The sequence below is a fragment of the Anthonomus grandis genome, chromosome 13 (genome assembly GCF_022605725.1).
Source record: "Anthonomus grandis grandis chromosome 13, icAntGran1.3, whole genome shotgun sequence".
Classification (NCBI taxonomy): Eukaryota; Metazoa; Arthropoda; class Insecta; order Coleoptera; family Curculionidae; genus Anthonomus; species Anthonomus grandis.
Genome location: NC_065558.1, coordinates 10728974 through 10743274, shown reverse-complemented (window position 1 = coordinate 10743274; position 14301 = coordinate 10728974). Strand labels below are relative to the sequence as shown.

At 30.3% G+C, this 14301-nt stretch overlaps 1 protein-coding gene and 1 long non-coding RNA gene across 2 annotated transcripts in view; one reads left to right on the top strand and one right to left on the bottom strand.

The window, feature by feature from the left end:
• The window catches only part of LOC126744021 (uncharacterized), a 55921-nt gene that overhangs the window by 38493 nt on the left and 3127 nt on the right, over positions 1–14301 (top strand). The window lies entirely within an intron of this gene.
• Positions 4065–6515, bottom strand: LOC126744020 (uncharacterized). The gene is made up of 2 exons (XM_050451330.1): positions 6205–6515; positions 4065–6135 (listed from the first exon to the last, which is right to left on the bottom strand). The coding sequence occupies exons 1-2, from the start codon at positions 6368–6370 to the stop codon at positions 5492–5494; spliced, it is 810 nt and encodes a 269-aa protein (XP_050307287.1). The 5' UTR covers positions 6371–6515; the 3' UTR covers positions 4065–5491.

Genomic DNA, 14301 nt, shown 5'->3' with positions numbered 1-14301 from the left:
TATGGTAACTGCTGGTTTCTGAGGAGGAAGATCCAAGTGATAATATCCCCCTTTCCGAACTGCAACAACAGTGGTCAAAAGCTAAAATTTCTGTTTGGTCTAATGTTCATAGACCTGATCCTCTTCCTCAATTTACCAAATCTTCTGGAATTCCTCAGTTATCAAAGACATTAATGATCCAACACCATATATGATTTTTAAAATGTTTATTACTAAGGAATTTATTGGTACTTTAGTGTTTCAAACAAATCTTTATGCCGAGCAGGAAAAACTTTCAACTGGGAAAAGCTATGTCCCTACGAATTAGTGTGAAATTAATGCTTTTCTGGACATAAATTTGTTAATGGGTATCAAACGTAGTCCCAGCTATAAGGATTATTGGTCAACTGCTCCCGAATTGCATGATGCTTTTATCAGCTCAGTAATGACCCAAAAAAGATTTGGATGGCTCTTGAGTCATCTCCATCTGAATAATAATTCTCTGTTGCCTCCAAAATCTTCCCCAGACTATGATAAGCTCTATAAAATTTGCCCTATGCTAGAACTGTTGACTCATAACTTTGAAAATGCCTAATTCGTAATCAAGTAGTTGTAGTTGATGAGTCAATGATTAAATTTAAGGGTCGTAGTAGCCTTAAGCAATACATGCCAAAAAAATCAATCTAAAGGGGGTATAAGATGTGGATCTTAGCTGATAAATCTGGTTAATGCCTAAAATTTGATTTGTACACTGGAAAATCACCTACTGATGAGATAGAAAAGTGCCATGGTTCAAGAGTCGTTACAAATTTGATAAAAAACTTAGAAAATGAAGACCATGTAATATATGTTGATAATTTTTTTACTAGTGTCGATCTATTCTAACAATTGAAAGAAAGAAAAATCCATGCTGTTGGAACGGTAAATCTTAACCGTCGTCATATGCCAAAATTTAAACCAGACAAGAATTTAAAACGCGGTGATGTGCTTGTAGCAGTACCGGATTGTAAGCTGCAAAATGGAAAGACCGTCGATGTGTTCACATGTTATCAAATTTTCATCAGCCAGAAGATGTACAAACAGTAAAAAGAAAAGAAAAAGTGGACAAATTACTGGAATTCCATGTCCTCAATCTATAATCGATTACAATTCTAATATGAATGGAGTCGACATATTTGACCAAAAACTTTCTAACTACAAGATTGACCATCGCAGTAAAAAGTGGTGGCATCGAATATTTTTTTACTTATTAGATGCATCAATTGTAAATTCCAATATTATTTATAATAGGTTGGAGTTATCAGAAATGTCTGCTAAAGATTTTAGACGAAGTGTCAGTTTAATCTCAGAAATGCTTGTAAATCGAAAGAGAAACTTGGTTGCACCATCAGATGTTGAAATAAAAAAATACAAATCTTACGTACCCTTAGAGATAAGACAGCAGTGATCTGCTCATCACCCTACAAGGAGTACCAGAAGAAGATGCGCGCTTTTTAGCACTAAGGCTAACCCAGTAAGGACGGATTGGGTATGTTCCATATGTAAAGTCCCTTTGTGCTTGGGAAAACATAAAGAGTGTTTCCAAAGTTATCATGCAACGTAATTTTTAGTACCCAAGTTTGTATGAGTTTTTAAATAAATTTGTTATCTTACTCTTAGTTTTTTTATTTTGTGTCGCGGTGGTCCACAATATGATCCACCGAATTATTGGCAGATTTTCATTTTTTTATTTTTTTATTATTACTAATGTAATAAATTACAACAATTTTACAAAAAATATAAAAATTCATAAAAAAAAATATTTTGGCTCCACTAGTTATTTTTTTACCAACTAAATTAGGCGCCGCTAAGAGTTAAGCGATTTACTTCGGATTTCAGGCACTTTAACCCATTTGGTTTTGAAATTGCCTGAAATTAATTAAACAAATATTTTCTTCCAGGTAGTTGGAGAAAAAAATTCTTCTCCTCATGTAACTTATCAAGTTATTGCCATATCAAAACTCTAACTCTTCTTCTTCATCTATGATGATATGGGTCTGAATCCTCTTGTTCATCTTCTTCCTAATATTTTTTAAATTTAATTTCTTTATTTTGTTTTTCATCTGCCTGGAATTAATAAAATAATTATTTTCTTCCAGGTAGTTGGAGAACGATTTTCACTAAAAAGAAATTAATGTTTTAGAAATCCATCCCTGGTATTATTCTTGTTAGGGAAACTTATTTGGTTCTCAAATTTATTAGTGCGTACTAGACACCACAAATTTTGTATAAGTAGTAATTATAAAGAAGCATAAGAATGTAAGAGAGAAACTTATTCTACTGCTCTCAAAGTCTGGTATCACATCTAAAAAAAATCATTTTCACTTGACGGCTGCGAAGTTATTAGATAATTAATATAATATTTCTGGATCGATAAGGTCTCAAAGGCGTAATTTTCAATTAGGATTTTTTCAATTATAAAACTTTCAAAGGTTTCATTTCATGAGGTTGGGTGGACTTAATTTTCGCTAATGTTTTTGCAATAGAATATTTTGCAAGCAAACGTTCTTAAGAAAGAGAGATAATTTGATTCTACCAGTTGCAAAATAAGGGAAACCCTATGCTCTAGCACTTAACAATAGAAAAACTGCTTTGGGAGATTTAATCTGTTGAAAAACAAGGTTGTTTTTTTTGTGCAACTTTAAATATTCTCAAAAGGTACCTAGATCAATAAAATATTTGAGAGTTAAGATGGTTAGCAGCCATAATCATATTTAATTAATTCATTATGTAAACTTTAAATAAAGTCGGCTTGACAAATTACCAAGAGTATCCTCGTTATAAGAAAATACGATTTATGAAATTCTAAGCTCCTCTGTAGCATCTAAAAGCATTTATTCACATTCAACATCATAAAATGATCAATATCCTGGAAGAGACCAGCTTGAATGATAAATATATTATAATAATTTCAAATCTCTATTGGAATCACACAGCTTGGTTAAGATTTAATAGAGATCCAGTGAACAACAGATTGAATTATTGATATAAATAAGGATCATCTGTATGTTGATGGAACTCGAAGTAAATGTGTTTAACTAGATTGCTACCTTTGAGTGATAATAACTGAATAATAGGACAGTGCACTAGAAATAAAATATCGTATGGGGAAAGCACGGAAGACGTTTCACAAAATGTTGCCAAAGGTGCATATATACATTTCTCTTGAAACAAGAGTAAGGTACTTAATATCTGTTCTGTTTTATTGTATGGAGTTGAAACCTAGACACTCACAGAAGCTACCACTAAAAATCTAAAAGTATTTGAAATGTGGCTGTATAGAAGATTGCTCATAATATCATGGAGAGCTCACATTACAAACATACACCATTAAAAAACGAATTCTAAAATATCTGGGGTATGTTAGAATCTCTGGATAGGACCTAAAATATTGCAAAAATTATTTCTTTGCGATACTTAAGTCTACATATCCTTTTAACCGGGCTTGTCTATGAGATAAATCTACAGCTATTCTGCCGTGGTTATTAAAAAGAGCGAATGTTACAAATTACAGTTTTGAGAAAAACGCACTTAAAGTTTTTGCATATTTAGTAATTCAATAACTTATTTATTAGGTAATATTTTGGCCTGATTTTTTTTAATGTTTTCCCCCAAACGTATCTTACCCTTTGCTTAAATAAAAGTTAATTAACTCCTTTATTTAAATAATAATATCAAAAAAAGCAAAGCGAATGTTTCCTCGTTTTTATATTTAAGCCAACGTTCTTAGCAAAAAGAGCGAATGTAACATACAAAGTACATTCGCCCTTTTTATTAAACAGTATATTGGTGGAATTAATTTCACCGTTTTAAGAAAAAAGAGCGAATCTTTAGTATTAAATTTATTAATTTTAAATTAGTATGCATTAACGGAATAAAAACTCAAAAAAAAGGAAAGTTTTAACTTTTATTAATATTTAACAAATATTTTTGCTAATAAAATTAACATAGAAAAATACAAAACACGTATATATTTAGAAAAAAAAAATTAATGTATATTTAACTAGTACGTCACATAATAAAAAATAACAAAAACTACATTTTAAGATAATTAGGTACTAACTGTAATTATTTTAAACGTGTGAGTACATAGTATGTATATAAACTTAAAAACTTTGGTTACTTAACCTAAAATATAAGCAAACATTATCTCTACTATTTATTCATCATCACTTTCAATAATATAATCGTGAACTTGATTATGGACTGGCAAATTGAGCCAAAATGCGCGCTTGTGTTCGTATCTTATCGTTTTCAGCGGCTGGAGGCTTAGTAATTACAACATTTTGAGGTTGTAATTTTTTTGCAAGGCACATCAGTGATTCTTCGTTACCATCATTGTAACTTGTTTTAAAAAACAAATTTTTGGACCCTCTTTTTACTGTAACCACTTTCATATCCTTTATTAAAATTTGAGCGTTGTTTTTATTCATTTTTTGTATTTGGTTATTAGAAATATCGACCGGCCATTTCCTAAAATCATTGTGAGTCATTGTTTTAAGTACAGGTTGCGTCTTTGATGCAAATTGAACACAATCGCAAAAATCTTTAAAATCGTAAACATACTTTTTTTCTCTTAGTTTTTTTTCAACCAGATGGTGAAAAGCATCTGCAGCCATAAAAGTATGACCCTTTTCAAAATACCAAAAAGATATGGTCTCAGCATTTATCTCGGTACTATTAATTAAATAGATTAGATAGGAAAACAGACACCAGTTTTTGTTCTGTGACTGGCAGTTATTACACCATATAACAATGTTCTTATAATCTCTGGCATATTCGGTAAAAAAGGCATTGTAGGTGCTGATTATATCCTCCTTTTTGCGATCTGACACGGCCTCATGCCAAACCGTAGCGAAGGGAGGTTTATTTTGACAAAATTTTCCCACAGGTACAAAGCTCTCATGAAAAGCGATTAATCGAGGTGTAAAAATTACTTCTTTGTACATATCCAGCCTCGAAAGCATGATAACCTTCTGCAAATCAACAGCAACATGTAACTCGTTTTCTTTATTTGCGCTTTTTTCGCTTTCCTTATATAATTATCACGCTTGAGATACGTTTTTAAAATGAACTGCGTATTTCTGGCAATTTGCACAATCAGGAGATACTTCATTACAATGTGTTTTTTTTGTGTATTTTGTTCTCGGAACACATTTCACATTCCTCATGACCAAGATGTGTAAACGATATGTTCAGTACGTTAGTCACAATATGTCGATAGGTAGAGTAGCTGCCTGCGTTGGATCCATAAATTGCTGTCAACCTTTTATGCATAGCTGTGATGCTTAAATCGCTCGGTAAGTAAATTTTGTTTGGACCATGCTCCCTACGATAATGTAAAATCGTAGGACAAAAGGACATTATGTGTTCTTTTATTTGGTCAACATTTACTGTTTTCTTATGGTTGTTGTGTGTTCCTCTTTTGTCCTGAGGGGGAGATAAGAACTTGTGCAAAGAACCATTATTTCCTTTAAATCCCAAAGTTCCAAAGTAGAAATTTTGGCAAACCTTGACAAGTCATGTTCACAAAAGTTTTTCGACCCTCATAATCCAAATTCCAAAATTTCGTATTTATTTTAATACGCATGTCTTGAGGTATTTTATCTAAGCATTTGTTGCGACATTTACATGACTCTTGAACTTTATATGACTGAATTTTTTGGGTTTTTTTAATTTTGTCCCTTTCCTCTTTTGAATGCAAATACATTTTTCTCTTCCTTGTCCCTGGTTTAATGGCAAAGAAATCGGTTTCAGAAAGAGAAGAATCTTCATCACTTAAGTTATTTTCAGGATCATATTCAGATGTGTTTTCAGGGTCCAAGAAAGAAGAATCTTCATCTGTTAAGTTGTTTTCGGGGATATTTTCGGATTTATTATTATAGTAGTATTCGTTGTTTCTTTCCTGATTTATTAACAAACCATCATGTGTTGTAGTTCTCTCATCAGTGCTGCTGAAATTTTGTTTTAAGTTATTTTCGACGGTACTTAAGGTGGTTAAATTGTAGTCTGGAGTTTTGCGGTCAGAGCAGTAGTTGGACTGATTGGAGCTGATTGTTCGGTGGTCTCGGTCGTGGTATTGATCTTGGTCACTTTCCATATTTATTAAACCATCATCTGTAATATAATATAATTAATGTAATAATATGATTGTATATTAATATTAATTTCTAATAATATTTATACCCTTATTAAAAAAGCTTCTGCAGTTAGTTTCTTTTTCAAAAAGGTCACTTTTATCAAAAATTGATGTATTTAGATTATTTAAAGATGTGTCGAGAAGTTCGTCAGGCATATCCTTTATGAGAGATTGATCAAAATGGTTTAGAGATGATACATTTTGCATGTTCATATCATTTTCCGTAGACTGATCTCGAATCGAAAAGTTTTGATTTGTTTTGACGAAAGATTTTTAAGCAGCAACATTGGGGTTGTTAGCTTGGTTTTTCACTCGTACCATTTCCAAAATGGCTAAGGATCTTTTACTGCCAGATGGAATTGAAATCTAAAATAAAAGCAAAACAAAGTTAAACATAAATGTATTTTTAATTTTGTATATTATTACTTTATTGGATTCTACGCAAAATACCAAAAACTTTAATGTATCACATGTCATACTTTATATTATAATTGTTTCCAATATACAGGGTGTTCAAATTTGTACTTTTCATTACTTTTAGAGGCTCTAGAGCCAATTCTATTAAAGATAGGGGAAAACGGATTTCACTTTTTCGTCTTAACTTTTTAAGACCTTTAATTTGAGATACATATCAAATATGATGAAGCATGTCAAAATTAAATTTAAATTCTCTCCTCGCTTTTTTGCTCTTCTCTTATTATATTATTGTGTGATGATATTATAAACACATTTTTTAATCAAACCCTAATATTATTATATGATTGATTACAAATCGTAATATTTTTAGTTACTATAATAATTTTTATTTGATAAAGTGTATCAAAGCTCTTGCAGCAGCTTCATCTGAAGCAAGCCGATATAGCCTTTTCTAATTTCATTATAGATTACAAGGTGAAATTTATTATTGTAATGTTTTGTCATGAAACAAATACACCGTTTATTATTGTTATTATTATAATGTGAGTAAGCCAAATTAGAAAAAAAAATTATAACTTAAAAAAAGAAAACGGAGTCGGTCTACAGGACTTAAAAAATATTTGTATGATGGCAGCATAGGATTTTCAGTTATAAAACAAACTTAATCCGCCAAAGTCATCGCACACTTCAAACTTACCCAATCTTTTATGTGTCATGTGAGTCGCCTACTATCAAATATTGCAATCGGATCAAAATAATCCTCGAAGCTCGTTAATCAAGGCGACCCCGTAGATCCTGTTTTGTAACCCGAGGGGGAAGGAGGTCACCCTTTTTGCGCAAAATTATCGCCACTATATCATCGACTTCACTTTTCATAATAACCGTGCGATACGATCTCGATGGGCAGCTTGTTTACACACTGTATTATCCGCTTCCATTATGTGTTATTAAACGGGCTATTATGCGTTATTACATACGTATGAGCTTATCTTAATCTCTACTACAAACTTCCGTTTAATCGTTGAATATCGCCTTTAATATGAACGGGTGCGAGAGGGGGTGTGTCAGTTTTTGTTGAGGTTTACAAATATCATGATTTTTTCAAAAAAATTAATTTGTTTTCCTTTTTATGTATTTTTGTTTTTAAACTAAACTTTAATAAGAGAAAACAAGTAAATAAAAAAAATATTTATTTATTATAGAATTTATTTTTTTTTGTCATTTATTATGATAATCCCAACTTAATGGTACAACTTAATGGTAATTCAGATCAAAAAACGGAATAAAATGAAATTCGCAGGTTAATTAAGAGTAGCCATGGCTAGTAAATTTCACGAATCTGTCTAAAAAAAGAAAGTAGCTATTTTTTTCTTTTTTTATTTTAGAATTATTATTTATATTTGTTAAAAAAAAAATTATTTATTGAATATAGGCATTATCTATCTATCTAAAATAAAAAAATATATTTTATACGCAATTGTCGGATAAAAGGCTTGGTCATTTTTTTATTTATTTAAATAATATTGCTATTTATCTAAAAATGTGTTGTGAAAATAAAACAAAAAATAAATATTAAAAAAAAAATTTTTTTTCGATTTTAATATTTTTTAATAGGATTTTTTCCTTTCTTTATTTCTAAATACTAATTCTATTCAGTGAGTAAGTTTTTACAAATTTTGAAGGTTATAATGTGGAATTACTTAATAATATGTAAAAAAAAAATAATATTTTCATTACATTTTAATCCAGTAATTTTCAAAGGAATTTTTTATCACGAAGCCTTTTGAAACAAACAACTTCTATTAATTAAAATGCTTTATCTTTATCACACTATGCTTACCATTAAAGTAAACCCTCATTTAGTACGGTAAGAAACATGTATAAAATAAATATATCTAGTACCATAATATTTGGAAATTTGTTTTGTTAATCTTAAATATGATATTTTTTTTATTTTTAAGCAATTTACATACAGAGCAAATAAATTTTATATTTATTTCCTGTTTAGTTTTGTATGTACTCTTGAGTTTATCTTTGGTGAATTTAAAAGTATAAGGAGTCAACATGCCAAACGGTGTGAAGAAAAACTGTTGGAGAAACTAAAAATAGGGAAAAGCAATGAAAAATAGCAGAAGACTTAAATTTAAATAAATTAGTAGTATGCATAACGATTTCTAACTTTAATAGAAGAGGTACCTTAGAAGAACTTTCAAAAAGTGGAATGATTAAATATCGCAAAATTTGCGATTTAAACATGCATGCCATGTGACAATACAAGCAACACCGGCACACGGACTATTCGCGGCACATCAAAGATTCTAATAGATCTCTAAACTGGACTATACATATACTCTCTATAAATCTTATACTGTATACATTACTGACAGGAGCTAGACATACAATATAATAATGTCTAATAGGGATGGTCTTTTTGAATTTTTGATCGGGACATAGTTTTTGCTGTGATTCTAATTATACATAGTTAAATTTGGGAAAAAATCAGTCAGACATCTGTGCCGTGCCAAGTCAAAACAATATAATTACAAAAAAAATAGTTTTGAGATAATTAGGTTTAAAGTTTGAACTGTTCCAAATTTAATGCTATTAAATCTTTTTAGGTCAAACCTTTATAGAAAAATTTATAGTTGATCAAGTAAATAGTAGACTATCTTAGTATTTTAGTATTAAGCATTATTGGAATAATCTTTTTGATGCATTGTTTGTCAAAGTACTCTGCACTAAGTACAGTTTTGAAAAACAATTACTAAACACAATAATATACAGGGTATTTTTTTAATGTTGCGACAAAATTCAGGGACGTGTTCCTTGAACGAAATCAAGCAAGAAAAAATGTATATGAACATGTCCTAAACATCTTAGATTTTACACTACAGTGGTAAACAGAAAAAAACAAACTGATATGTGGAGGATAACAGTATCAAGAGATTGATGTGAAAAATCCATTCATTAGTGCTTCTCGAGTTAAACAACAGGTGGGACATGTTTCAATATCAGTAAACTCTATAAAATGAAGACTTAAGAAAGCTGGTTTATATAGTAGAAGCTCAACAAAAAGACGCTTCATCTCAATGAAGAACAAAAGTATTTTAACAGGTTTTACGAGAAATGAAAACCAATAGCGTGAATGAAAGATTTTTTTGCAATGCCCTAAAGTTTTTATCGTGTATTCAGTATTTATAGTAATAAACAACTAAAAATTCCAAAACACTACAAAGGACTAAGCTAAGTATCGCATACAAATTTCAACCAAAAAATTTGCCATGCCTCATAAAATCTGAGGAAACGTCATCATAACACCCCTAAAATGTCAAACCTTTAGCGACCCGATGCAACTTATTCCCTTGTTTTTTGTTTCTCAAATTTTTATCTTTTTAAGTAAAAGGAAACGTAGTAAAACTTCCCATAAATCTAGTCTCTGATTGTCGCATCAGGGTCTGGCTGTGGCGTGGCGTCTCCTCTGCGGACACACAAAACCGTGGCAGGCCCATCAGGGCTCTTTTTTGTGGCCCTGTCACACTAAATCATCGGGCCAGGCGCCACTCACCTGGGAATCCCTTTATCTTACAATCTGTTTAGAGACCTCTGAAGAGATTTTTGTTTAATGAATGAATGAACGAATTACTCGTACTGAAAAGTTAAGATAAGAAATATCCATTTTCTTGAGAACTTTAAGAACCTATTCAGAATTGCAATATATTTCTCTTTATTGATTCTCTTATGAATAAGAGGGAGTAATATAACTTTTTTCCATCAAGTTGGTATCTGATCTGTATCTGATCTTAGATCTTACTACAATATATAGTCTATTTCAAATATGTAGAGAGTAGTAAGTCTATTAAAAATAGGTAGAGAGTAGTGAAACTTTATTAAGTATGCAAAACGGATACAGGGTGACCCTCCAATAATGTATGCCATTTCCATAGACATTCCATAGACATTACAAAATTAATTATTTTTACAGAGTGCAGGTGGTACCACCCGGGCTAGCCCGATTTTGGTCAGGGTTTATGAGCTTTCTCTGTTGTTATTTATTTATTTGGGGATCACCCCTGTATTTTTAAACTTATTAACAAAATATATAAAAAGGCAGATACTATGTACTTTTATCACATCGAAAATGACATTCTATAAAATCATGAGCATTAACAATAATTATTTTAAATAATATTAACAAAAATTTACAAAAATTCACAATTCATCATGATAAGTGAACTTACTTGAACTGACACTGAGACTTAAATTAAGAGAGAAAAATGCCACTGAAGTCACCACCAACACCATTTGCCGACCGATAAAAATGGCTCAAAGGATTATTATACATATAGTTTGTTTGATGGTTAGGGGTATGGAAAAGAACTTTATTTCTAGTGTTGTGGATTGGAATTCGGAAATTGATGCTGCCCAAAAAATCAGGATAGTGTACATCACCTGAAATCAGTTTAAATAATGTGCATAAATCAGAAAAATGTGATCACCTTCTAAACTCATTACATTTCACATTTCCCTGATATCCCGATATGTCCACTGTTCTCTAGGAATAGAAAGCCTAAACGCACAACATATCCGAAACTTATTACTTTAGTTTTACATTTGAAGTAGTCAGACACTATTGCTGAAACGTTGGGAAAAAGTAGGCAATCTAGGAAGTTTCCGCAGGTTTTCGCTGAGTTTAGAGCCTCACCCAATTCGTCCTGAATAAGTCAACCCCTTTACTAAAAAGAATGTCTGAATATCTGCCAAATGTAACTGACAGCATCCATCTTTTAACTACAGCTGCCAGCCTAACTGTTAGAACTCCAATATGATATTCAGAGGATCAGCTATCATAAAAAAAAGCACAAGATATTATTTGTAATAATGTATTTAGTGTTCATTGTTTGTGTGTTATTCAATGTCCGACTCTTGAGAATGTCTTTAAGATGCTGACCTCATTCCATTCCACGAATGTCATTACTAAAGCTCTGATGTATTTGGTTGTCGTTTTTAAGTGTTGATGCTTTATAGGTAGTTATTTATTCCAAATACACGACGAAAGCATGCCTATTCCACAGGTTGATAGAAATATAAGTTATTTTACAATCGGGTGGTTATAATTCGAGTAAACCATTTGTAAAAGTGACTTAAGAGGCTTATTGGTTGATTGGTTCCCCTTCGATGTCAGGATTTTGAGTTCAGGACTCTCTCCGTCTCTATTATCATATTGACTTTTGTAAAGGAGTTTATAGAATCAATAAATAGGAAATATTTAATATTTATTTTAAATTCTGCATTCATAAGTTTTGTTTAAAGTACCTTCATGCTTTTGTTATTCTCTATGGTCGGCTCAATATCTCTCAATTTATACCTGTTTGTATCTCTTTTTATTGCTTTGTAGATTTATCTGTTTATTTCCCTTTGGTCTTCCTCTGTAGATTATTCTTCACTTTTTCTTGAATCAATTTATCACTACTAATATAAAACTCAGAATTTAAAATTCAGAAACTATTCTAATAAAATAAAATAAAATAGGAAAAGAAACATACGAAGCAGATATTGCAATTTCAATTGTGGACACAACAGTTTACGTCTGACTAACTTTAAGAAGTAGTAGTTATCAGAATCATGATGCCGCAAGTAAAAAAGCAATAATTGCTAGTGCACGACCTGCTGTAAGAAAATTAAATAAAAAATATTCCAATAAAAGAAAAATAAAAATCAAGTGCATAACTCAATCATTCCAAGATTACCTGTAATAATCAATACGTATTAATTCATTTCTTTCTGAAAGGTATCGCCTTAAGACTGTTTTGCCGCCTCGCTAATTATACAGGTTATGTTAAAAAAAAATTGACAAAGAAATATTAATTTGCCGCCGGTTACCGTGCAGTTTGGTCTGACACTTTGACAAACTCGAGTAATTTATGGTCGAATAATTCTTCCCGGAATCATTCCGAGGATTCGATTCTTTCGCAATTTTTGTACGCGGCATTTCTCGGTATGCGGGATATTAAAACTTATTAAATGATGGAATCGTATCAAATTGCTTTAATAAAATTTAATATAACGGCCATAAAGCCCAATGACGGTGCTATAACGATACCGCGGCCACAGTGTAGCGAACATTTTTGCAAGAAGTTCATAAATGCGTGCAGTTATTGCACCTTGGCCGCTTTTGCTTTTATGTTTTCTGATATTTTAGCGGGAATTATTATTGTAAAGAACGTTTATAAATATTTAATGGTTGGAACTATTTTGTTCCATTAACAACAGTGGTATTTTTTTATTGAGCGTTAAATCATCACTTTTACGGTTTTCATTTTTTTTTATTGGCATTTTATTTTAAATGTTGTTTTATTTATTTAAAGCGCTGAATAGTACAGTTTAAATTAGGCGGCTCGGAATAAGAAAACATTTATAACTTCGTTGCTTTTTAAGCAATTAAAATGAAATTTGGTATATAATTATGCTATATAGATGTGAATTTTTTTAGGTATATTATTTTCTGTCATTTCCGGTTTAATAGAAAATTACAATAATTTTCAATGGGATACCCAGTATATTATTACACATTTTAATATAATTATATTCTACAATCAATGAAACCATCCTTGTCATTTTTTGACATATGACATAAAAAATTTATTTTTAATACTATTTTTAATAATATTTTTAACATAGAATGCTATCAATAAATTAAAAATATTAAATTTTTGTCGTGTTTTGTCATTTAATTTTTTAACATTAATAAATTGGTAATCAATTGACAATATATTCTAGTTCATTTAAATTTCTTAAAGTTAATTGATTTTCAATTATATAATTGATTTAATTTCGTCAATTGAATTGAAATAAATTAGCAAAAAATTTTATGATCTTTTAAGGTAAAATACTTCTACCAGTCGTTAGATCATTAATTTTAATATATTTTTGTAACATGTAATAATATATATATTTTAAAACTAAAAGTGAAAAGGGGCAAATAATTATTTACCATCTGGGTTGAGAACTCTTAATATCATAGCTAAAATGAACATATTAACTCTACTAATGAAGAAAATAAATGTATATACTTTTGGTCTTTTTATTTAGTCTTTTTGATGGATATTTTAAAATCACTATTGATATAAATATTTAAAAAAAATCTTTCTTATATAAGTCGATTAGATAATGAAGCTTTTTTACTGGTTGGTGAAGCTTTAAAATTACTGGTAAAATCAATAAGTTTCCACATTACAGAAGATAACAGAAGAAACTCAAGGGATGTTATTACAATTTTTATGAAGATATATTATCAACGCATCTAAGCTGCTACAAGCAAAGACACCATTTTAACTGGTTACGGGACAATGATCTTTTTAAATCTTTATGAAATTTATGTGTGATCATACCGATAAGAAACCGATGAACTCTCTTTAAAGTCGATTTACTTCAATATAAGAAAAAACGCATCTTTTCCATTTAAATTATGCCAGTAATTATGAAAATATATTGGAAAAAAATCGATATAAATTAACTGTCAAATAGTTCTTTTTAAATTATTAATCTCATAAAGCTCTACTGCCGTGCTGTTATTAGAATAATTCTTCTCGAGGCCAAGCTCATTTTTACTTCTATACTTCTATATTTTTGATTTAAATATTATTTGGGTATGTTATTATGGACAAATAACAAGTTTTTTATCAGTTTATGGTTTTTAATGTGTCATTCATATATGAATGATAGCTTTT

Excerpts from the sequence above, each read along its gene's own strand:
- LOC126744020 (XM_050451330.1), bottom strand. The coding sequence starts at position 6,370 with ATGAACATGCAAAATGTATCATCTCTAAACCATTTTGATCAATCTCTC. Across the intron at positions 6,136-6,204 it reads CAGAAGCTTTTTTAATAAGG|ATGATGGTTTAATAAATATG; the intron begins GTATAAATATTA and ends ATTATATTACAG.